Source organism: Euprymna scolopes, chromosome 29 (assembly GCF_053919585.1).
Source record: "Euprymna scolopes isolate OS-2025 chromosome 29, ASM5391958v1, whole genome shotgun sequence".
Taxonomy (NCBI): Eukaryota; Metazoa; Mollusca; class Cephalopoda; order Sepiida; family Sepiolidae; genus Euprymna; species Euprymna scolopes.
The window spans coordinates 61,886,643-61,913,298 of NC_136510.1; the positions used below are offsets into that span (position 1 = coordinate 61,886,643).

The window sequence follows — 26,656 nt, forward strand, 5'->3', positions numbered from 1 at the left end:
GTGTATATATATATATATATTTGTAAGTAATGTTTTTGCCAATTGATTTTTCGTCCTGTTTTTTTTTTTTTGCTGTTAGTGTGGTTGTTTGAAAAAAACGTCAAAAACGGAGTGTGTTCGTAAAAAAAAAAATTTAACTTATGTGTGGAAAAGGCGTTTACTCTTTTTTTAGGGTGATATTTGTTCGGTTGTTTTATTGTGTGCTGACATCTGCAACGAGTTGCTTGGGCAGAGAAGTGAATTGTTCGTTTGGAAGGAAATTTTTTTTGTTTCGTTATTGATGTCGTGTGTCAAGTTGACGGTATCTTTGCAAGTGAGTCTGCGGTAATGTGTGCATTGTTTGGACAGGGCGCTAGTTGCGCATTCGTTCTTGTTGAACGAGTTTCCAGTTGCCGTTGTCTTTGCATGTGAGTTTGTGGTAGTGTGTGTACATTGTCTGTACGGGCGTTTGTTGTGCATTCGTTCGTGGTTGCCGGCTGTCAACGAAACTTCCAAGTTGTGAGTTTATCAGCGTGCGTGGTGCATCTCAACTCGTATTGTTGATTCAACTTCTTCCTATGTGTTGATAGGGATGTCCTGTAATTGTTTCTTTGTTGTTGCGTCTGCTGTGTGGGAGAGAATGTGTATAGGCCTATGTAATATAGCTTGAAATGTGAACGCATGTTTTTGTGTGAGACTAGAAAAGGCTTGCGCAAATTCGAAACGAAAAGAGTAGGCGATATCATTACAACTGTTTCTTGAACAGCAGATATATGTCTTGATTTCAAATTGCGTATTGCTTCTATATTTCTTTTCAGCCTAATTACCCAGTTTTTTAATCTAATTCTTGCCTGGCAAAGTAACTGTAAAATCTAAATGTGACGACGTTCAGAATCTATTCAAAATATATAAGCAGAATATTGGTTTCTTCCTTTCCTTCTCCTTAAAAAAAAAAGAGAAAGCTATCACTAAATGACCCCAAATGTAAAGTGTATCCCCCCCCTACTCCAATGACCTGGGGTAGAATTCCTTAGCGTCATTTGCATGGTGGTCGAAGAGAGCCACACAGCTCAATTTTAGCTAAGTACATTTTTATTTTTATTTTTTTATTTATTTATTTTTTTTGCGCACTTTATTTTATTTTTATATTTTATTTTATTCTATTTTTACTTATTTTATTTTTAAAACCAAACAAATCTAACCCTCTTTTTTCGTTTGTGCTCATATCATTCTATGTAATTTTATCTTATTTCTCACAAATCTTGACCATTCTTGATTCACTTATTTTAAAACAATTTCCTGGCAAATTTTTCTTTTTTACCATGTCACATCGACGTAGTAATGGGGTGGGGGAATCCCTATTTAGCTTATTTAGATGACAGAAGAACTTTATTTAAGTACAATACTTAATATTAATAGCCATGGTAAGGTGCAAAAAAAAAAAAAAAAAAAAAAAAAAAAAAAGTGCCGCCCAATTTTAACTCTCACTATTCGTAACCTAAATATGCGGTATCTTAGCTGTGATACTAGAGCTATTCTTCCTGAGTGGATGCTATGCTCTGTGCGTGACCTTAATGTCTGCCTATAAATACAAAATATGAATTTCCGATCCGCCATGAACTAGTTCTTGTAACTGGAACAAACACCCAACTGCTAGCTACGAAATCCCAATATACATTTTACCTCCAAGACCTGTCTAACCTGCATGCGCAAAAAAAAAAAAAAAAAAAAAAAAAAAACTTACCTGCCACTCTAAATCCTAATGTAGATATGTTTCTTGTAAATTAATAACCCCTGTCTCTTGAAGGCTAACAATCTGCTCCTTCTCACCAAACCGCCACTTAACTCCTACATTTCACACCGTTTTGTACTGGAATCTTTAACTTCCAGCCCCTAACCCTCACATGCTAACTGCTTAGTCATTACTACACATCTATACAATTCTACCCTTTAGACATGCATTGGAGTTCAGTCCTATTCCAGTTGGTATTTAACAGCCAAAGTATGTACTCGGAAGCAAAGCACACCGCACTGCATTACACAACTATGTCTCCTCTTAGATAGCTTTGCAACGCTAATACGAAACTGAACCAATGCTCCTTGCTATGCTAAATGTCCATAACTCTTACTTGAAAGCTGAAAACATCTCTCAATAATAGAAACTCACTTTGTACCTTTCAACTTTAAAACCAGCCCATATATCTATTTACCAAATTACACATGACTCAAAACATACTGTTTTATCCGTACTATATTGCACTTGCATCTCATGCCCTGCTGTCATCTAAAATATAGTTTGGGCACAACTCGTAGTTCAATTCTTAACACCTACTCACACTTTAATGTTATACTAGGCCCAAGCTCCCATGAATAAAGAAAAAATTAAAAAAATAAAGAAAAATAATAAAAAATGTATATATATAAGAGAAAGCCTCAAACCACATTATCTCCTCCGAACAAGCCTCCTTACAATCATAGTTGCTTACACTGCATGAGCTCTACTCAACCCCTTTATCCAGTAACAATGAAATAACAATGTCCCTAATTCACTTTGAGGAGTGTAACTATTTAGCAGATATATAACCTCTACAAACTAACCCAATAACATTAACTAACCACGCGGGGTCGCAGAAATACCTGGATTAGAACCCAGGAGCGGAGCAAACCCTCTCAGTGGTGACGGACCCAGGAGATCTTTCCAGATCATCCATCTAGGAGACGGAAAACTCTGAAACTAAACCAAAGAGGAGGGAGGCCTCTTCAGTCTTGGATGACAACCTTCCTAGAGCTGGTGACTCAAACAAATTACCGGTTTGCAAACCTAAATTGCTTAAGGAGTAAATAGGTCCTGCCTATCACCCGGCTTCCATACTCCTTCTTTGCCTATTAGTCAGGCGCAGAGATACTATCACAGTGATTCAACAGAAACACCCATTGGTAGATCTTGTTTCTTGTCTAGGGCAATGAACGCCGTTTCCCCCACTCCCGACACACCCCACCTCTAAAGCTGGGCACTTGAGAATGCTTGAGTATCATATATGCCTGAGCAATTAGATTGGGTTGACCTTTCTCTGATGGGTTGGAAAGGGACCCTGCACTCATCCTGCAGTCCTAGTTGATGGAGGGTCAGCTGATGGTCTACTTGTGATGCATGTGATATTCTGCATAACCTCCTGCTCGGCTTCCCCTAACCTAACTGAAACTCATTAAAAAATGATGACAGTACAATCTAAAAATAAGCTTAAATCAGGCTTAGGGTCAAACAAATCCAACTTGCCTCCTCCCTTGAGGCTTGCATTCACAAATATCCGTGGGCTTAGAACTAATTTAGCTGATGTTGAAGCATTTCTCCTAACAAATACCCCGGATATCTTAGCACTAAGTGAGACTAACCTACACTCCTCCATCCCCTCTAACTACTTTAACATGCCTGGATATCTCCCACTCTGCCGTAAGGACTCTGACAGACATATGCACGGACTTGGAGTTTACATTCGTAATACCCTTCCCTTGACTAGAGAAACAAACCTAGAAACGGATGATCAAGCCTTTATGTACTTTAGACTAATCATGCAACACAACATTAGCTACTTTTACTTTCTCTACCACTCTCCCTCGACCCAAGACTGCACCATAATAAACAAAGTATCTGACAGCATAGACACAGCACTCTCCTTTGACACTAGCGCCCAAGTACATGTATTTGGTGACTTTAATGTTCATCATAAAAACTGGCTTGGATTCTCTACTTGCACAGATGCAGCAGGCAATGCAACTCATAGCTTCTCTGTATCTCACTCCCTATCGCAAATTGTTACTTTTCCAACCCGCTTCCCTGATCAGGAAGAACAACACGCATCAATATTAGATCTGTTTTTGACCACAGTTCCTGATGACTGTGTAACGAAAGCCGACAGCCCACTTGGGAACGCTGATCATGCGGTGATAATGGTTGAAATCGCCCTAAACTCTAGACCCAAAACTGAAGAGCCAGTGCTCAAAACAACGAGATATTATGAGAAGGCTGACTGGGAAGCCATCAGAGATCTTATCAGAGACGCCCCATGGAGAAATATTTTTTCTCTTCCTGTTGAACGGTGTGCAACCGAGACCACTGAATGGTTCAAAACTGCAATCGAAGCGCATGTTCCCACTCTATAGCAAGCCCCCACTCTCCCCAATGGTTTACTTCAACTTGCGCAACTGCCATTGCCCAAAGGCAGCATGCATTCCGCAGGTTTAACCGACATAAGTCCAGTTCAAACAGACAGAAGTACATAGAAGCTAGAAGTAACGTTAAGAAAGAAATAGCGACAGCTAAGAGGGAATTTACTGAAACCACTAAAAAACGCATCGAAGCACAAAAACTAGGAACTCGTGACTTCTGGAAAATCTACAACAGTGTAGTAAATAATGGGCAATCAACAATTCCTCCACTAACCAACAATCACGAGGTTCTTTGCTCAGCAACCGAGAAGGCTAACATGCTTGCCAGTCGGTTTGCCTCAAACTCCACACTGGACCCTCTAAACCACCCCCTACCTCAATTTTCTACGCGGACAGACACCACGCTTGACGATCTAATAATCACCCCTGCTCAGGTTCATGCTATCATAAAAAACCTTGACACTTCAAAAGCATGTGGACCCGACCTCATCCCAGCTGTGCTATGAAAAAATTGCTCAGCCGAAGTAGCTCCAGTTCTCTCCAAACTCTACAACAAATGCCTTAATGAATCTTGCTTTCCGGGCTGTTGGAAAACTGCTTCTGTGGTACCAGTATTCAAGAATTCTGGCGAAAGAACTGACCCATTAAATTATCGCCCTATTAGCCTCCTCCCACTTTTTGCCAAAATATTTGAGACCTTAATTAACCATGCTCTAGTCCAGCACCTTACAGATGCTAAACTTCTGACCGACCAACAATATGGATTTAGACAAGCCCGTTCCACGGCAGACATCCTCACTGTAATCTCTGAACGCATATACCATTCACTGGACAAAGCGGGAGAGGGCAGAGCGGTAGCTCTAGATATATCCAAGGCTTTTGACAGGGTATGGCATGAGGGTCTCCTCAGGAAGATTAGATCATATGGCATAACTGGTAGAATACTTAACATAATTAAATCCTTCTTAGATAAGAGAAAAATCCAGGCTGTCCTCGACGGTCGTACATCTAAACAATATGATATAAATGCGGGAGTGCCCCAGGGATCTATCCTTGGACCTCAGCTGTTCCTGATATTCATAAATGACCTCCCCGACAAAATTGCCTCTGAGATGGGTATATATGCTGATGACACCACACTCTATAGCAGGCACGACAGGAAAACAAATGAACATATATCTAAAGTAATGGCAGAAACACTAGAGGATGACCTCCAATCAGTAGTGGAATGGGGACAAAAATGGATGGTCACGTTCAATGCCGCCAAGACAAAACTGGTTTCATTCAATAATTACAAGAAACCTTCTCTACCACCTATAGCAATGGCCAACGACTCTTTATCTGAGAGTACGTCTCTCAAGCTCCTTGGCCTAACGTTCACAGGAAACATGAGCTGGAACAATTACATCGAGAGCATTGCCAGGGCCGCTGCGAGGAAGGTGGGCTCTCTCTACCGTGCTAGAAAACTTCTAACACCCGAAAGTATCCTGTACCTCTACAAGGCCACTATTCGCCCATGTATGGAGTATTGCTGTCATATTTGGGCTGGTGCATCGGCTACTAGTCTCTTGCTCCTTGACAGGGTTCAAAAGAGAGTCGCAAATCTGATAGGCCCTAAACTGGCATCTAAGCTTCAGCCTCTGTCCCATCATCGAAACGTTGCATCCCTCTGCCTGTTCTACAAGTATTATAATGGTGAATGCTCTGATGAACTGCAAGCACTTGTGCCCCCACGACGTAAACACCCTCGAGAGACACGACAAGCTGCAAAATCCCACCCCCACACTGTAGAGATCCCTAGATGTAAAAGATCTTTCTACTCCAGTAGTTTCTTCCTCAGAACTGCTAGACTTTGGAATTCCATTCCAGGTCACTGCTTAGTGCTTCCCCAACTGTACTGACATGCATAAGTTCAAGTGCAACGTGAACCAACATCTCGCTGCCCAAATCCCTACATACTACCCCAGTAGATGTTTCCCTTGATAGTAGCCCCCTGGCCCTACACCAAAGTGGCAATGTTCCTTGTTTGGGGTGAAAATGTAATTAAAAAAAAAAAAAAAATTTCCCTTGAATAAAGTAGGTCCACCCCCCACATGCAATTCATTTGCGTTCTTTTTAAGTTACACATACTAGGTGCAAATACAAAAACTCTCCATGGCTGGATACCCAGTACCAGGATGTTCAATATTGTCTCTTGTTACTTTACTCATTTTGGATTAGTTCAGTTTTGAAAGTTAATCTATTATATTATAAAACTCAAATTGTCTTGCTTGATGTTGAAATCGTGTTTCCGGTCTACAGCTCCTGGTTTGAAAAATTCTGCGCATTTTTTCGCGTTTAGGATATGCAAATAAAAACAAAACTAAATCCATTCTGCTTTTTTACATCGACATTTTACGAATTTTATTTATATTTTCCATTGCAAGTTGGAATCGTTTTCAAACAAAAACAAAAACAAATGTTTACGATTTAATATACTCTGTAATTGACAGTTTAAAGATGACAAATTACTAAAGTCAGCTCGCCAGTCGTTGAAACAATATAGATAGAAGTTTTTATAATTTTATACAATATAAACGTTTTTATTTTTTAATTTGAAATATAAACGTTTTTATTTTTTAATTTGAAATATAAACGTTTTTATTTTTTAATTTGAAATATAAACGTTTTTATTTTTTAATTTGAAATATAAACGTTTTTATTTTTTAATTTGAAATATAAACGTTTTTATTTTTTAATTTGAAATATAAACAGGATTTTTTAAAAACAAATATTGTTCATGGACGCTTTTGATTATACGAGGAAAATTATTACGGTTTTAGCGCCCCAAATTTTCAAAAGGATTATTTCGGTTGTATTTTCATTGCAAGTTGAAATTGTTAAAAAAAAAAATGTTTTTCTAATGTAAAAATATTGTAATTGTTAAAAAAATGTTTTTGTAATGTAAAAATATTGTAATTGTTAAAAAAATGTTTTTCTAATGTAAAAAAAGAGATAACAAAATACTACTCGATCAATTTACATATTAAAAAAATGGTACTCAGTCCTGCAGTATTTTACCCACCGATTTCACGATCTTAGCCGAGCGTTGACGAACGCTTTCGGCGTTAACGCCGACGAAAGCCGAGAATTCGGAGCTACGGTGCAAGAACGCTAAAAGTATGTGAATAGCAACAACATTACAAGGAAAAGATATTACACACACACACAACAAAATGGATAAAATTAATACAAAAAATTTGGATAAAATAAATCACAAACACTTACCGTAAGTTTTTTTAAAGTAGAATAAATTTATTTTGTTGAATATTTTTTTTTTTGGTTCATTTTGTTTTCCGATAGCTTTTTTTTTGGGGGGGGGGGTAAGCAACAGTAATAAACACTTCAATGTTTTTTTTTTTGTGTGTTTTTAACAAAACGTTATTAAACAGTAACAACAATGTTTGTGTTTTTGGTACTCCTGCAGTATTTTACCCACCGATTTCACGATCTTAGCCGAGCGTTGATCGACATCCGTCGGAAAACGCCGGAACATGGCGAGCGGTACGATACTCTATCAGCCAATCAGGGCGCTTCAAACGAACGCGCAGCAGACGAATAATTTTCATTGAAATTACACACATAGCGTTTCATTTCAGTTATTTTATTGTTCAAAGTAAAAATACACAGCCTTTCATTTCAGCTATTTAATTTAGCGATAAAAAAAAAAAAAAAAAAAACCGGGAGCTGTTGGAAACATATTTATGCGAATTTATGTGGAGACAAAAATTTGGACACAACCCTTCTTTTGTCTCCATAATAAATCAAATCGCGGAAGGCTACCCGGTTTGGGAAGGAGCTTCTTTCCACATCCTCTGCTCCCTACTTTGCCTCTCTACAGTCAGTAGAAAATCTTCCAGTCGGAACTAAAGATAAACAGTAATTGTTGTCCCCCCCCCCACAAACATTACTGAAAAAACAAAATAAAAACAAAAAAACATTGTTGTTACTGTTTAAGAACGTTTTGTTAAAAACACACAAAAAAAAAAACACTGAAGTGTTTATTACTGTTGCTTACCCCCCCCCCCCCCAAAAAAAAAGCTATCGGAAAACAAAATGACCCCCCCCCCCCCAAAAAAAAAAATATTCAACAAAATAAATTTATTTTACTTTAAAAAAACTTACGGTAAGTGTTTGTGATTTATTTTATCCAAATTTTTTGTATTAATTTTATCCATTTTGTTGTGTGTGTGTGTAATATCTTTTCCTTGTAATGTTGTTGCTATTCACATACTTTTAGCGTTCTTCTTGCACCGTAAGCTCCGAATTCTCGGCTTTCGTCGGCGTTAACGCCGAAAGCGTTCGTCAACGCTCGGCTAAGATCGTGAAATTGGTGGGTAAAATACTGCAGGAGTACCGTTTTTTTTTTGTTTGTTTTTTTTTCAGTAATGTTTGTAGGGGGGGGACAACAATTACTGTTTATCTTTAGTTCCGACTGGAAGATTTTCTACTGACTGTAGAGAGGCAAAGTAGGGAGCAAAGGGTTTTCAGAGGATGTGGAAAGAAGCTCCTTCCCAAACCGGGTAGCCTTCCGCGATTTGATTTATTATGGAGACAAAAGGGTTGTGTCCAAATTTTTGTCTCCACATAAATTCGCATAAATATGTTTCCAACAGCTCCCGTTTTTTTTTTTTTTTTTTTTATCGCTAAATTAAATAGCTGAAATGAAAGGCTGTGTATTTTATTTTTACTTTGAACAATAAAATAACTGAAATGAAACGCTATGTGTGTAATTTCAATGAAAATTATTCGTCTGCTGCGCGTTCGTTTGAAGCGCCCTGATTGGCTGATAGAGTATCGTACCGCTCGCCATGTTCCGGCGTTTTCCGACGGATGTCGATCAACGCTCGGCTAAGATCGTGAAATCGGTGGGTAAAATACTGCAGGAGTACCTTTTTTTCTTATATAAAGGGTTTTTCATTTAATCTAAGAGCAATGATGTTAAGACCTTTATTAACCAATGTATTCTGTATTGTTTTCACTGGTCGCCATGTTTATTTTCGCACGCGCGTGCATTCAATTTTTACATGTTCATACATTAATTCTGCATAGTCACTTGCACTTTCATACATCACAAATGAATTAAAAAATCTTAAACTAAAATATATGCCGACAGAATCTAAAAATTAAATATTTAAAAATCAAGTAAAAATAGAAACAGATAAAAGTGTTTGCATGGAAAAACGTTCAAATATCATCTTTTTTGTTTTAAAAGATTAAATAAAAATTAGAATGATTCTAAATATAACTAAATGAAAAAAAAATTGAACTGTTTTAAAATAATGAAAATGAAAGAAAATCTAAATAAATGGAAAAAGATAAGTAGAAGAACGTACTAAAAAGTCATCTCCCTCAGATCAGTGACGTCATATCCAACAGCGTTGGCAAAAGTCATAGCCGTTGACTTGCGCTTTCGTTAAAAGTCGCACTTCTTTGTTTACAAAGCCATTCGGCGGAAGTGACGTCAGACAAATGTATATAATGTAGCTTTTTAAAGCAAATATAAAAATAGAAGTTTTAGTAAATTATTACTTGGTTTCCACCTTAACATTTTCCTTTAAAATGACGACTTTTCGAAGTTTTCGGGTATGCTGAAAACGAATATCGCATTTAAATTTTCGCAAATAAGTAGTTTTCTGGCTATTAAGCAATGCAATTCTGTATGTTAAAAGTGGTGGTGATTGTTGTACATGCAAGCGCGCATATTTTGCTATAATTAATATACTCACTTTTTTTTTTTTTTTTTTTTTTTTTACAAAAGCATCACCACATTATCAAGGCCCAGAGGCCACTCAAGGATAAGGGTTAAAGAGTGTACAGTAGAAATTGGTCAATATAGTAATCATTAGTAATGAAAATTTGGTAAATTTAATAACTTATATGGAACGGCTCATCAAAAACTTATTTACTTTAGACTTGAACACAACCATATTGTAGTCAGCCGGAAAGCAGGAAAACGGAAGACAATTCCACAGGCGTGCAGTTCTAAGAAAGAAGCTTTGTTCATGGAATCTACGTTTAGGTTTAGGCACAGATAAAGAGTGGGGGAAATTATTGATAGTGTTTACAGCTAGACGAGTGTTTCTTGTGAAAGTTTGGCGAGGGGGGACCATAGATTGAAGCTCAGTTGAACACTTTCCATGAAAATAACGATACATCAGAGACAAACTCGCAACATCTCTTCTGTGAGATAGAGGTTGCAAGGAGGAGAAAAAGACATCTCCTACGAGGCTACGAAGTCTATTTTGAACTCTATCAAGGCAGGACAAGTCCTTTCTAGCAGCTCCTGCCCAGATGTGGCAACAGTATTCCATCCTTGGACGTACCTGGCTCTTATATAGGTAGAGAATAGCATCAGCAGTGAGATATCTACTGGATCGATAGAAAGATCCCACCATTTTTCTAGCGGCCTTGGCAACAGATTTGATATACGTGTTCCATTTAAGATCAGGAGTAATGGTCAAGCCCAGAAGCTTGTCAAAACTTGAGGCCTCCTGAAGACGAGAGCCATTCATTTCAATTGATGACAAATGTGAATTAGAATGTTGATGATGTAAAGAGAGAAGCTTGGTTTTAGATGCATTAAAAGTAACCAGCCACTCCTTTCCCCATTGTACTACGTGCTCAAGATCAGAGGAGAGAGAATTGGAGAGAACTTGGTCGTTTACTGTCTTAGATGTGGTACCATAAATGGTAGTGTCGTCAGCATAAATGTCTACAAATGATGTAAGGATATGATTTGGAAGATCATTAATGTAGATCAGGAAAAGAGTTGGGCCCAGGATGGATCCCTGAGGGACACCGGCATTAATACTGTGAGCTTCTGATTTTTGCCCCTCAACTACTACTCTTATGAACCTATCAGAAAGAAATGATTTAATAATTGAGAAGACTTTTCCAGCTATACCATAGCTAGCGATCTTATGAAGTAAACCTTTATGCCATACCCCATCAAAGGCTTTAGATATGTCAAGAGCAATTGCCCTAGAAAGATTGCCACCGTCGAGAGATTTGCTAATCCTATGCGATATAACTGTAAGGACATCTGCTGTAGATCTAGCAGAACGGAAACCATATTGAGTGTCACTAAGAAGGTTATTTTTGTTGAGATGTTTGATTACTTCTGTATTTAACACAGATTCTAGCAACTTACTCATGACGCACAGGAGACTTATTGGCCTGTACTGAGAGGGGGATGAGCGATCACCTGAATTCTTAAATACAGGGCATACTGATGAGATTTTCCAGGGAGATGGGAAACTATTCTCCTTAAGACAACGTTTAAACAGTTTTGTAAGTATGGGCGCTAATTCAGGTTGAAGTTTTTTTAGTACTATAATTGGAATACCATCAGGGCCAGTTGCTTTACTCGAATCAAGGTTTTTGATTAGCTTCGCAACATCACGTACAGATATACGTATATCACATAGCGTGTTTTCTGATACAGGAGGAAATATTGGAGGTTGGCGGTCTTGGTCGCAAAGGGTAGAATTTGCTGCAAAGTTCTTGACAAAGAGTTTGGCTTTGTCTGATGCTGACGAGATTACCTCAGGTCCATTGATAATAGTTGGGATGGAGCACACGCTTCTATTCAGGATTCTGTTTGCTATTTGCCAAAACTGGTGGGAACCAAGCCTCTGCTGAGCTACTTTGGACTTAACAGATTGAGCATACAACACTCTTGCATTCCTTATTACTTTCTTACAATGGTTGCTGGCAGTCCTGAAAACGGCTTTAGTTTCCATACATCTATTACGTTTGAAGCAGTGGAAAAAGTGATTTCTGTGCGCAATGGCAGCAGCACATTCTGGAGAGAACCATGGCTGGCTGTTAGGTTTTTGCTGAAACTTTTTAGAGGGTATGAAATGGTCAATACCTACAATTAACCATTCAGTTAGGTCTAATACTATAGAGGACACATCCTTTTTAAACATGGAATGCAGAGGTAGATCAGATATAAATGTACGGAAGCTATCCCAGTCAGCCTTAGTGTATCGATATACTGTACGATGAAGAGGTACGGCTGGGGACTTATTACATTTCATTTTTATCTTAATTGATACAACAGAGTGGTCGGAAGATCCAAGAGGCGACAGAACAGAAACTGAACATAGTTCAGGGCAAGTTGTGAGAAAAAGGTCTAGTAGGCTTGCATACTGGCCGTCATTATCGGGCACACGGGTAGGTTCCTGAACAATCTGAGTGAGGTCATAGGCAATGGAGAAATCATGACAGAACCTCCCCTCATCATCGGTCTTGTTTGAGTGGGTCAACCATTCGACGTTGTGAACATTGAAGTCTCCACATACGTGAATGTTAGCTGAAGGATAAGTAGAAAGGACTTGGTCAATTTTCTCAGATATGCTTTGAAAGATAGTAACTCCGCTGTTGTGGGGGCGATAGAGAGTAAATATAAATGCAGTAGTGTGAGCTAAAGCAACCCGGAAGCACATATAGGGTAAGTTAGGATCTTCCCTGGAGATGTCCCTCCCACATGGAAAGCTATCTTTAATATAGGCACATATTCCATGCCCATGGCGATCTTGGGGGTCAGATTTAGAAGTTAAGTTAGAGTATCCTGAAATTGCAAACTCATCTAGGGAAATAGCCTGTCCAATGCCAGTTTCACTTAAAAATAAAAGGTCTGGTTTAGTCTCCTGTAATTGGGTTTCAACCTCTGGAAGGTTAGAACGAAGACCCCTGATGTTGGAGAAGGAGACATGGTAGTAGGGGTCTACGTTGGAAGTTGGAGAACCGGGTTTAATCGTGTATTTTTTCTTGAAACTTGTCATGATGAAATTTTGGAATTTGTGGACTAGGTCGACAGATTTACTTAGAGCAGGACAGAGAGGGGAAATTAAGAGAGAAAAAGAAACGAAGAATTTTTTTTTTTTATTTGTAGCTAATGATAAGTTAAAGCCGTAACAATTACCCACTAGTATGGCATCGAGAGGCCCCACCAGAAGCTACTGCATGGTCCAGAATCCATTCACCAAATGGCAATACAGCAGCCCCAGTACTTTTCACCTGCTGATAGGACAGCCTCCTTAGTGGTTAATCCAAGGTTCGGGTCCCTGACTATCAGGCGGATAACGTCAGCCCAGACAAAACGTTTACCTCCAGCACCCTTACTAGTGACATGGCTACAAGGATAGACATAGAAACAGAAAATTTCCGCCATCTCAGCCAACTGTTCGCAAAAATACTGCCAACCTAGAAAACAGCTTTTTCTTCTCCCTTTGTCCCAAAAATCACTCATTTAAAAAAATGAGGACTGAGGGACAAATAAGAAGAAGCGAGAGTAACAGGAGCTGCCGATAACGCATCCACAATTTTTCCATAGTTACATAGTTAGCTATAACATATACTGACCGAACGGGCCAGGGTAGTCTAGTATTGAATAAAGATCAATTCCAGTTTATACTGGCCATATTGTTTTCTTTTATTTTTAAATGCAATTTATAAATTTTTAGAAAACATTTTATAAAAAGCTATTAATCACTATCTACAACGTTTTAGAATGTTTTGATTGCACATTATGTTTGATCGAACGGGCCTACGTAATGAAGGTCGTGACATAACACACTATCTAGTAGATTAGTTTCTATCCGCACTTCACACAGTGTATTACTCTTTTAGGGATGCGAGTTTGCCTCCCTATAAATTAATTAGTAGTCAAAGCACGGAATGAAAAAAAAAATAACCTCTTTTAAAACAAAACAACGAAAGGTTTATTTTGACGACAGAAAGCTGTGTCTAAGTGAGAAAAAGGAAGAGTAGAAAGTTCTTTCGGTGACGCAGGTCGGATAGCAGTTATCTTCAGCGAAGATCGTCTATGCTGGAGTGTCCAGTGCAGGAAAGAAAGAGAAAGATGTTTGCTGGGTTCTCTCTGCTGATCGACCGCATGAAGACGTTCTTTAGGGAACAGACGGAATCAATGTGCTCTACATACTGATTGCCCAGTGTGTGTCCAATTCAAACAGCATTGATTCATGAGAGAAAAACCTTTTGTTTTATTTGTGACTATTACACTTACACGTAATTTTTTACTATCTCATAAAATAAAAAAATACATAAGAATTTTAAAACCTTTTACGACCAAACCTATTAGAATCTGTGTTTAGTATTATCTGTTTCTTTTGTAAAAGTGCCACTTACCTTACTGATAGTTAAATAACGTAGAGGATTATCAAGAGCCAGAATTTTTGTGGTCACTTCTTGCTGTAAAATATAGAATTGTCAGTTAGAATCAATCAATCAATAAATCAGAAATCAATCAAATTTTCAATAAAAATGTTAATATCGTATAGTTCACACACATAAAACACACACACACACACACACACACACACACACACACACACACACACACACACACACACACATAGGACAACACAACACACCCACACATGTGTGCTCTTCCCTCGAGAGCAGAAATGTCTGGCTTACATAGTTCTAAACGCGTCCATATCATGAATATAGAGGTGTCAACTACCCCAGAACACCCTCCACATCCGAAGAGTTACTTCCCCGAAATATAGTTTTGCTTTCTCGGGTTGACCTCCAAGGGATCCGTCAGTTCCCTTTTTCTGCTAGAACGATGTATTTCGTACTAGTTTAAGGGAGTTTCAGGTCAAATGCGTCATACAGTAGGCCCAACATCTATTTTTTCTAGTGGAGTTTCACTTAACTCGTTTGAAGTGCGTTTGTATATCTGGTTCAAGTATTTCTTATGCGAGGAATGCGTCCCTGGCAACAGATTTGATGTACGTGTTCCATTTCAGATCAGGAGTAAAGGTCAAACCCAGAAGCTTGTCAAAACATGGAGCCTCCCCAAGACGAGAGCCATCCATTTCAATTGATGCCAGATGGGGATCAGAGCGTTGATGATGTAAAGATAGAAGCTTGGTTTTGGATAAATTAAAAGTGACCAGCCACCTCTTCCCCCATTGTACCACATACTCAAGATCAGAGGAGAGTGAATTAGAGAGAACTTTGTCATTTACGGCCTTTGATGTGTTGCCATAGATTGTCGTGTCATCAGCATAGATATCAACGAATGATTTAAGTATGTGTTTTGGGAGATCATTGATGTAGATCAGGAAGAGAGTTGGGCCCAGGATAGACCCCTGAGGGACTCCAGCATTAATACTGTGGGCCTCTGATTTCTGCCCATCAACCACTACTCTTATGAACCTATTAGAGAGAAATGATATAATGATTGAGAAAACATTTCCAGTAATACCGTAGCTGGGAATCTTGTGAAGTAGGCCCTTATGCCATACCTTATCGAAGGCCTTTGATATATCAAGTGCAATTGCCCTGGAAAGGAAACCTTTGTCAAGAGATTCACTAATCCTATGAGATATAACCGTTAGCACATCTGCTGTAGATCTTGCAGAGTGGAAACCATATTGCATGTCACTAAACAGGTTGTTTCTGTTGAGGTGGTTGACTACTTCTTTATTTAATATGGATTCCAACAACTTACTCATGACACAGAGGAGACTTATTGGTTTGTACTGAGAGGGAGATGACTTTTCACCTGAATTCTTAAATACAGGGCATACTGATGAGGTTTTCCAGGGAGTTGGAAAGCACTTCTCCTTAAGGCAGCACTTAAACAGTTTTGTAAGTATGGGGGCAAGTTCTGGTTGGAGCTTTTTCAGCACTATAACTGGAATGCCGTCAGGGCCAGTTGCTTTACTGGAATCAAGGTTCTTGATTAGCTTGGTGACCTCACGCACAGATATTTGTATGTTGCATAGTGTTGTCTGTTATAGGAGGAAATACGGGGAGTTGATGGTCATTGTCGCATAGGGTAGAATTAGCTGCAAAGTTCTTGGCAAATAGTCTGGCCTTGTCTGATGCTGACGAGATGACCTCAGGTCCATTGATGATAGTTGGGATAGAACACACGCTTCTGTTCAAGATCCTGTTTGCTATTTGCCAGAACTGGTGGGAACCAAGCCGCTGCTCAGCCACTTTGGATTTAACAGACTGAGCATATAGCTCTCTTGCATGTTTTATTACTCTTTTACAGTGGTTGCCGGCAGTCTAGAAAGCAGCTTTAGACTCAGTACATCTATTACGTTGGTAGTGTGTAATAATAAAGAGTTACTTGCCCTTGGTTAATATCAGGGGGAGTCTAAATAAAGTATTTGATGTGAACGAACGCGTTTCTGGTTCTTTCCTTCCCGCTCTAAAATGTAGTAGCAGCAGTCACCACATGGGGGCATAAAAATTACAGGGACCCGACGAAACATGTTGTCAGATTGGGATAAATTTTTTTCTTTGGGTAAGGAAACCTTATAACGAGAGAAAAAAAAAGGATTAACGCCAACTATTTCAAAAAGAAATATGTTTAGACTTCAGCCCCCAGAGCGTTTTGACTTTACGCAACTGAACCAGTGGAGGACATGGCGAGAGCGATTTCAACGTTTTCGGAGTGCGACAAAATTATATGAAGAGTCGCCTGATACACAAATTAGCACGCTTGTGTATTGTATGGGACCGGACGCCGAACAGATATGTAAGTCGTTCTCTTTCAAGAAAAAGGAAGATGAAAAGATTTTCGATGTGATACTGAACAAATTTGAAGGCCACTTCATGCCGAAAAAAAAATATTATACACGAGCGCGCAAAATTTCACCTCAGAACACAAAAGGAAGGCGAATCGATTGAACAATTTATTCGGGGACTTCACGAACTATCGGAAAACTGTGATTTTCCACACAAAAATGACCAAATAAGAGACAGGCTGATCATCGGGTTAAGAAGTGGAGAGCTATCCGAAAAACTACAACTTAGAGACGACCTAAGCTTGGAAAAGGCTATAGAAATAGCACGCAGCTACGAACAAGTGAGACAGCAAATGGCTGAAATGAAGGAAAAATCGGTCAACGCAGTAAAACAAAACGAATGGAAACAAAATTATCCACAAAAAGAAACACAGCAACAGAGATGTGGAAAATGTAACAAAACACACAAACGGCAAGATTATTGTCCAGCGAACGGAAAACGATGTCGAAACTGTGACAAAATAAATCACTTCGCGATATGTTGCAGATTCAAAGCCCATAATGTCAGACAAGTGGAAAAAACATACGAGAGAGGAATACTTTCTTGGGGCTATTTATAAAAGAAAAGAATTCAGAGAAAATGCAATAGACCCATGGCACGTGCGGTTAAAGGTATGTGAAAATAATTTAATTTTTAAAATCGACACCGGAGCAGACATAAATGTTATCAGTTACAAAACGTTTCATAGCTTGAGAAAAAACCCTGTTTTGAAACCAGCATATGGCATATACAAAAGCCCCGGAGGTATATTGAACTGTATAGGGAAGTTTACGGTTGATACGAGACATAAGGATAGCAGATACTCATTCGAAATACATGTTATTGATAGCAGTACAGACAACTTGCTATCAAGAGAAACAGCGTATCAAATGAATTTGGTTAAATTCGTGTCAAATGTAAACAAAGGGGAGGTAACTGGAGTCATGAAAACAGATCCAGTGGAAATAGCATTACAAGACGGTGTGAAACCGTATTGTACCCCGACGGCTAGACGGATAGCATTTCCCATTATGCCAAAAGTAAAGAAGGAACTTCGACGTTTAGAGGACGATGGTGTGATCGAGAAAGTCACACAACCAACGGATTGGTACAGTCCAATCGTTCCGGTAAGAAAACAAAACGGAGAAGTACGGTTGTGTGTCGATCTAAAAAAATTAATTCAGCAGTAAAACGCGAATATTATATGCTGCCAAATTTGGAGGATATATCACCCAAATTGAAAGGCTCAGTGATATTTTCAAAACTGGACGCAGCCAGTGGGTTTCACCAAATTCCATTGGCAAAAGAGAGTCGGTTGCTTACGACTTTCATAACCCCATTTGGGAGATATTGTTTTAAAAGATTGCCCTTTGGAATATCATCAGCACCAGAAATTTTTCCACGGAAAATGTCCAAGCTTCTAGAAAATGTGAAAGGTGTTCACGTCATAATAGATGACATATTAATTCATGGGAAAACGATGGAGGAACATGATAGAAGGCTTACTGTAGCACTAAAAATAATCGAGCAAGCAGGAATAAAATTAAACAAAGAGAAGTGCGAATTCAGGAAAAGCATTATAAAATACTTTGGACACAGCATATCAGCTAAGGGGATACAACCCACTGAAGAACGGTTAGAAGTGATAAAAAAGTTTTCTGCCCCTACATCAGTCACAGAGCTCAGAAGATTTTTGGGAATGAGTCAGTATCTAGGGAAATTCGTGCCTAACTTAGCAGCGGCATTACAACCAATGCTGGAATTATTGAAAAAAGATACGGTTTGGGCTTGGAATGAACCTCAAGAAAAGTCATTCCAAAGCGTTAAAGAACTATTGACACAGGCATCGATATTGACTTATTATGATCCAAAAAAGCCCATCACGATTAGTGTGGATGCGAGCAGCTATGGACTTGGCGCTGCCATTTTCCAAGAAGAAAATAAAATATTGAGAGTCATAGCTTATGCCTCTCGTACGCTGACACAAACAGAACAAAACTATGCTCAAATTGAAAAAGAATGTTTAGCGAGCGTATGGGCCTGTGAGAAATTTGACAGATACATCGCGGGACTAGATCAGTTTTGTCTTCTAACGGATCATAAACCTTTGGTACCGTTGATAAATACTCAGGATCTGAATAACACTCCTTTGAGATGTCAAAGACTGTTGATGAGACTTAGGAGATACAAGCAGAGTATGTTCCTGGGAAACTTTTGCTGGTATCAGATGCACTGTCTAGAAGTCCAACCGAAAAAGCAGAAAGCACCACGGAGAAAGATGTAGAAATGTATATAGACACTATCATAAAGACCAGATCAGCTACTGATAGAAAATTAAAAGAAATTAGGAATGCTACATCTAAGGATTCAAAACTATAGGAGATTATCCATTTAACATCAAATGGTTGGCCGAGCAAGGAGGATAGATTAAACAAGGGAGTTAAACCTTACTTTAACTTTAGGAATGATCTATCAGTTCATCAGGAAATTTTATTTTATCAAGATCGAATAGTGGTTCCACAAAATCTCAGAGCAGAAATATTACAAGCAATACCTACAGCACATCTGGGGTTAAACAAATGCCGAGAACGAGCCAAAATGTCAGTATGGTGGCCGAGAATATCACAAGAAATAGAAGATCTCATTAGACAATGTGATTTTTGCAATAGTCATCGTGCTACAAATCTCAATGAAACATTGAAACCAACTAGGCCGTGGCAGAAATTGGGGACAGACATCCTAAAATTGGAGGGAGAATATTACTTAGTCGTAACAGACTATTTCTCCCGTTACTTGGAAATCACGAGATTAAATCCACTAACCAGCAAAACGATAATTGGGAAATTACGAGAAATATTTGCTCGATGGGGAATACCTGAGGAGATCGTAAGTGATAATGGAGGACAGTTCACAAGCACATATTTCAAAGAATTTGCAAAACAATATGGATTCACACACACCACAGTGAGTCCGCATTTCCCTCAGGCAAATGGAGCTGCCGAAAGCGCAGTGAAAATTGCGAAAAGAATATTACGACAGCCAGACATATTTCTCGCATTAATGGCTTACCAATAACTGCTACAGGAGTTAGCCCAGCAGAACTCTTGATGGGTAGAAAAATTAAAACAACTTTACCCAGTCATCCAAATAAATTAAAACCCAAATGGCCAAATTTACGAAAAGTAAAAGAGAGAGATGGGGTTTACAAAACAAAAAGTAAAATAAATTACGACAAAAGACATGGAAGTAAAGACTTGAAACCACTAAGAGTGGGAGACAGAATCCGAGAGAAAACGGATGAAGAGAAAATGTGCAGGAATACTGGTATAGTCACAGCAACAAATAAGAAAAATAGGACATATACAGTAAAGTTGAACTCTGGAGAAAGTCTAAAAAGGAACAGAAAACATTTACTACCTATTTTGGAAAACGTAGACAACTCCTCCAGAAGAAGTGAAGTTAAACAAAAACAGGAGACAACTATATCAAGCAGAGGACGATTATCAAAAAAACCGAACTACTTGAAAGACTGTTTGCAAAGATAATAAATGTTACCGTTTGTAAATAAAGGTTAAAACTGTTTGTAAATAAAGGTTAAAACTGTTTGTAAATAAAGAAGGGGGAAAAAAAAAGGATCTCAACAAACGGAGATGTGTAATAATAAAGAGTTACTTGCCCTTGGTTAATATCAGGGGGAGTTTAGATAAAGTATTTGATGTGAACGGACGCGTTTCTGGTTCTTTCCTTCCCGCTCTAAAATGTAGTAGCAGCAGTCACCACGTGGGGGCATAGAAATTACAGGGACCCGACGAAACAGGTAGCTATGGAAAAAGTGATTTCTCTGCGCGATGGCAGCAGCACATTCAGGGGAGAACCATGGCTGGCTGTTAGGTTTTTGTTGGAATTTTTTGGATGGTATGAATCGATCTATGCTTACAATTAACCATTCGGTCAGGTCTGATACTATAGAGGACACATCCTTTTTAAACATGAAATGCAGAGGTAGGTCAGATATGTACGGAAGCTGTTCCAGTCAGCCATAGAGTATCGATATACAGTGCGGTGGAGAGGTACGTCTGAAAACTTATTACATTTCATTTTTATCTTAACTGTTACAATGGAGTGGTCAAAGGATCCCAGAGGAGATAAAATGGAACATGAACACAGCTCAGGGGATGTTATGAGAAAAAGGTCTAGAAGGCTTGCATATTGACCGGGTGTATCGGGCACACGGGTGGGTTCGTGAACAATCTGAGTGAGGTCATAGCCAATGGCAAAGTCATGACAGAACCTCCCCTCATCATCTGTCTTATTTGAGTGAGTCAGCCATTCCACATTATGGACATTGAAGTCACCGCAGATGTGAATGTTAGCCAAAGTATGAGCAGACAGAATATGGTCAATTTTCTCAGATATGCTCTTAAAGATAGAACCCCACTGTTGTGGGGGCGATAGAGGACAAATATAAATGCAGTAGTGTAAGCTAGTGCAACCCGGAAGCACATGTAAGGTAAATTAGGGTCTTCTCTGGAGATATCCCTACCACATGGAAAGCCATCTTTGATGTAGGCACATATTTCATGCCCATGGCGATCTTGGGGGTCAGATTTAGATGTTAAGTTAGAGTATCCTTTAATTATGAATTCGTCTAGAGAAGTGGTTGGCCCTATGCCAGTTTCACTTAGAAAGAATATGTCCGGTTTCATCTCCTGTAATTGTGTTTCAACCTCTGGAAGGTTGGAACGTAGACCTCTGATGTTGGAGAAGGAGACCTGGTAGTAGGGGTCTACGTTGGTGGATGGATTTCTATGTTTATTCGTGTTTCTTTTTTGGAGATTTGTCATAATTTTTGAGGTTTTGGGGTTTGTGGAGCAGGTCGGTAGACTTGGTTGGAGCAGGACAGAGAGGGAAAATAAGCGAGAAAAAGACAAGATTTTTTTTTTGTTTTGTGGCACATGATAAGGTAAAGCCGTAACAATTACCCACTAGTATGGCATTAAGAGGCTCTACCAGAAACTACTGTATGGTCCAGAATCCATTCACCAAATGGCAATACAGCAGCCCCGGTACTTTGCACCTGCTGATAGGACAGCCTCCTTAGTGGTTAATCCAAGGTTCGGGTCCCTGACTATCAGGCGGATAACGTCAGCCCAGATGAAACGTTTACCTCCAGCACCCTTACTAGTTACATGACCACAAGGATAGATATAGAAACAGAAAATTTCCGATATCTCAGGCTACTCTTTACAAAGTACTACCGACCTAGAAAGCAGCTTTTTCGTCACCCTTTGTCAGAAAAATCACTCATTGGAAATGAGGACTGAAGGACAAAACAGGAAAAGCGAGAGTTACTGGAGCTGCCGATAACACATCCACATGCATTATCTACTCTCCATTGAAAAAAATAAATAAATAAATAAAATAAGAAAAAAAAAAAAAAAGGTGAGAAAGACTTATTAATATCTACTTAGTAAGTCCATTACCCCATTCACGGACTAGGATAGTACTTGAAGATAGTCTCCCCTCCCATGTTAATGCATGGATACTTTTTGTCTTTATCTAGGTCGATCTAGGATGTTAAACTGTTCCAGCTCCACCCCATAATAAATATGCTATAATGGAACTTTTATCAAATTAAAAAAGTCTGGTTATTTTTAACTCGTTTAAAAAGCTGGTTAAGAAGTAATACCTTTAGGGTTATGTATTAACTTTAGCTAGAAGTAATGCATACTTTAGGAGAAGACAAAAAAAAAAAAAAAAGAAAAAAGCCGCATGTTTTTGAGTTCAGATAATATGCAAATATAATTTGGGAAATGTTCCATTTCATGGGAGACTTTTTTTTATCTCGTTTTAAATATAAGAAAAATTTTTGGTTAATAATAGTATTTTTGACAAAAAGGATTTAGGAGAAAGATAAGAAAACAAGACAAATATTCAGAATTAAAGTCAAACCTGTGGTAAGGAAAAAGAGAAAAAAAATAAAAAAATAAAATAAAATAAAAAAATAAAAAACTAAACATGTTAGTGTTTTTACATTAGTAGGCTACAAAAGTTATGAAAAGAAAAGTTTCTTAGCTTTTGGGACTGTAGGGCTCGACTTAGCTTGGAGTCGATAGCTTAAAGAGGACAAATTCCGACCACAATTTCATCATGGAGAACGTGCAGCAACAAGCCCACTAAAAAACTCAAATAGCAACTCTCACGCTATTTCAACTCCAGTTTTCCCAAATTATGGAAAGGAAAAAGCGACAACAAGCCTTTTCAGCAACATGTTATGGCGCAACAAGCCTCTCCACGGCATATCAACCTTTCCAGCAACACTTTACAGAATATCAACCTTTTCTAGCCACAGACACGACACCCAACTCAAAGATGTTCACCAAACATTGTACACTTCTGGATTTCACAACGACTCACCTCATCTCACTTCACTGAAGTTCCCCAGCCAACATGAGTAAGCTGCATCACGCACACTAAGACACTCATCCCTGGACGTTCAGACCATACTGACCCACTGAGTATGTCGATCACCTGAACAACGTTGACACAGCTCTCTATGGATGGACCAATTTCCTCGCAGACCCACTTGTGACCGTAAGCATGTAGTCGACGCATTCGCAAACCAACTTCAATCCACCGTGCTGACCCTTGCGGACGCTTCATAGACTCCGCGGCAATACAGTCTATGACCGCAACACTCGCACTCCATAACTCACAATGTCGTTCCTGTGACCATCCCACAGGTGTATAAGTTTTGAACACATTTCTGCCTGATATCCTTTAACGCCGCAACTCCTTTTTCACCTTGATACTTAATAAATAAAAAATTCTTTCTCGTTCTCTATACAGTGGACACATGCATTTTTTTCTCCAATTATCTTTTCTTTTCTCTAGCTTCCAGCTAACTAGGAAGGGAGTATTGTGGGAATGGAAATTCCCAGCCGATGCCACCAACCGCAGTCCTGACTAACTCGTCAGCCTATTATCAATCGCAGATAACGAACTCTTATTCTTTCTATCTCTTTCTTAATATTTCTCATGTAAATTTATGTGAATAAATCTGCATTCTTTCACTGATTTATACCGGTATGTTCTCGTCATCATTATGCAAACGTTTGCTTTTAAATCCTTCTACCATCCAATAAATTCACCATGCACATGGGGACAGGATCCTCTATAACACAAGCAGACCATCCTGTCTCCTCAACAACAGATGTTGTGGATGAGCTCTCCCTCAGATCTGCGTACCTACACTATCCAAGGCATTGTTGTGGAAAGACAGAAGGCAAAGATAGCGATTTAGTTGTTGATGAAAGTCCTTGATCCACATGTCAGCAGAGTAAAATGCAATGAAGCAGGCAGTCATTGCTATAATCAATGGCATTGTTATATAAATAAATATATAAATGAACAAGAATTACATTCTATGCCAAATGAGTGGCAACATGGTAGTTTTGGCATCTGGAACTCTGGTTCGTAGGAGATAGATTTGATACTAAGTTGTATTAAGGCTGCAACTCGGCTAACAGAGCTCTGGTAAAAATCGAAGTCGAAGAATCAGTCGTTCTCTGGTAGACTTCTTCCTTTACACGTGATGAGCAGACGTGAAAGTGCAAATCGCTAGAGTGAAAGTGACAATGTTGCTTCTGCATTATTCTCTTGTGGGTTCTGAGCCAAACCTTCCGACTTTGGATGCAACCACTGAACCTAGCTGCTCTTGGTGTTAGGTATAAAAACCTGCAACCGTACAGGTTAATTAATAGCTGCTACTGATGTGGAGGATTTTATATGGAGCAGACAATCTTCAGGTACAATCTTTGTGAATAGAAATCTGACTTGCTTAAACATGCACATGCGCTTTTGACACGTTACTTTGGCTATACTTATTCTGACTGATACAGATTGACTTATCAGCATACTGAGTTAACTCTATTCCAACATACATAAAGGCACTAGTGTTTTCAACACCCACCACAAACAACGACCTCAGCTTTTCAATAACTTCCTTTTCAAATTGCTGTGTACCACCCCACAGCTGATCATCTACATAAGTGACTAATATTCCTTCCAGATTGTCATTATTATGCCAGAAGAACACACCAGGATCAACCAAACTCTTCCTACATCCAATGTCAAGAACAGCTCTTTTTAAGGTAAGGTACCACTCGCGAGGTGCATCTTGAAGACCATACACAGACTTGTTCAAGCGCCAAACTTTGGATGTTTTTGCTTCTTTAGGTGGTTGAACAAAGATCTTTCTTTCAAGCTTTTGATTCTGAAGGAAGGCAGTTTTGTAATCAAGGGAATGCAATTTCCAACCCTTAGAAGAAATGATACATAATGCAACTCTTACACTCACCTTTAGGCAGGTAGGGCTGTCTGTTCTAAAGGTGGCATTTTCTTCAAAGCCCCTAGTGACTAACCATGCTTTAACAAGGTGTTTGCCATCTATAATTTTTGTTTTTAAAATCCATTTTACTGATATAAGGTTTTGACCTGTATTATCAACTTCGTCGTAAACGTTATTTGATTTCCAACTGTCTAGTTCTTTCTGTTTTGCTGATAGAATTTCTTCTTTAGCTTCAGTAATATAAGTATAGCACATTAAGATTTCATCACCAATTTCATTACCAACCTCCTCTTTTGACTTAAGTTCTTCTGTGACATCCATTTTCCAATCTTGAATGTTCCTATCAAAGTCAATAACCGAAGTCTAACCATCCTTGTTTATAGCATTCCACTCATTTCCATATTTTCCACTTATTTTTCCAGATCGTGATACTAATTTTATAGCTTCCCACGACTCAGAATTATTCTTTTTGATGTTTAATTCCATATTCTTCTTAAGTGGTGGAGAGGTGGTAGTCATTGTTTTGTTCACAGCACCTTTTAATGATCTATCTTGGAGTTGTAGATTAGTGCCAGAGCTTTCATTTTTGTTGATGCTTGCTGCTGGAGCAGTATTATTATTGACACACTGTTTACTTTGTAGCGGTCTAGGGTATAGAAGGAAATGCGTGTTCATCTCACGATCGGGTGTCACCAATTTGTAGTGGTGGTGCAAAATAGGGAAAATGAATTGAATTGAGAAAGAGACGAAGTACGTGTTAAATTGAATTAAACGAACTAGGATTTATTTTGTGAAGAAACACATGAAAGAAAAGGGTACAACACGTGTTCATGTCCGCGTTCGTCTCTTGCTGCTTAGTGGTGAGAAGGAAAGTCTATTGTAGTATAGAGAGAGAGAAAAAATGAGAAAAAGTTAATCCAGGCCATGGAGATAGAAAACGGGTAAGGTGTACGTACTGTCTGTTAGCTTTTTGCCCCATACATAGTAGCAGGGGACGTGACGCGCACGGGCGCCCCGAAAGGGGGGCGAATGGTCCGACGACCACTCAGCTCAAGAGCTAAGTCGAAAAAGGAGGAAGCAGCTTATTGCTCTTGCTTTCATATTTGTTTTCGGTGGTCTTTTGCGCATGTGTGGATTTCCTTTGAAAGGGAAGTGACGTAGTCCATGTGTGCGTATATGTGCGTGTATGTGTGCGTACATGTGTGCACGTTAGCATGTGTGTGTATACACGTGAATGTGAGTGTATACACGCAAACGTGAATATATGTACATGTGTGGACGTGCGCACGTATGTTTATGTGTGCGTATGTATATGACAAGCTTGAGATGTGAACGCATGTTTTTGTGTGAGACTAGGAAAGGCTTCCACAACTTTCTTCACTATTGCTGTCACTCAGTGAATCATCGTCTGATATATCTTCAAATGATGTTTTATTTTCTGTTACCTGAAAATGAGAGTCTTTAGATTGTTCATCTGTAGTAGATTCATGTTTCAAAGTTGCCGAGTTCACTCTGCTTATCACCGATTTTGTGGGCTTTTCTAGTCGAAGGTGAGAAGGA

The 26,656-nt window shown here is 38.9% G+C and overlaps 1 protein-coding gene across 9 annotated transcripts in view; it reads right to left on the reverse strand.

Annotated features, from left to right (window-relative positions):
- LOC145252666 (cilia- and flagella-associated protein 337-like) overlaps positions 1-26,656 on the reverse strand; it is a 482,634-nt gene that overhangs the window by 250,764 nt on the left and 205,214 nt on the right. For all 9 annotated transcript variants that reach the window (XM_080112440.1, XM_080112445.1, XM_080112446.1 and 6 more), the window contains one exon: positions 14,344-14,406. In XM_080112440.1, the coding sequence (XP_079968566.1) occupies positions 14,344-14,406 (63 nt within the window). The remainder of the gene's footprint in view (positions 1-14,343; positions 14,407-26,656) is intronic.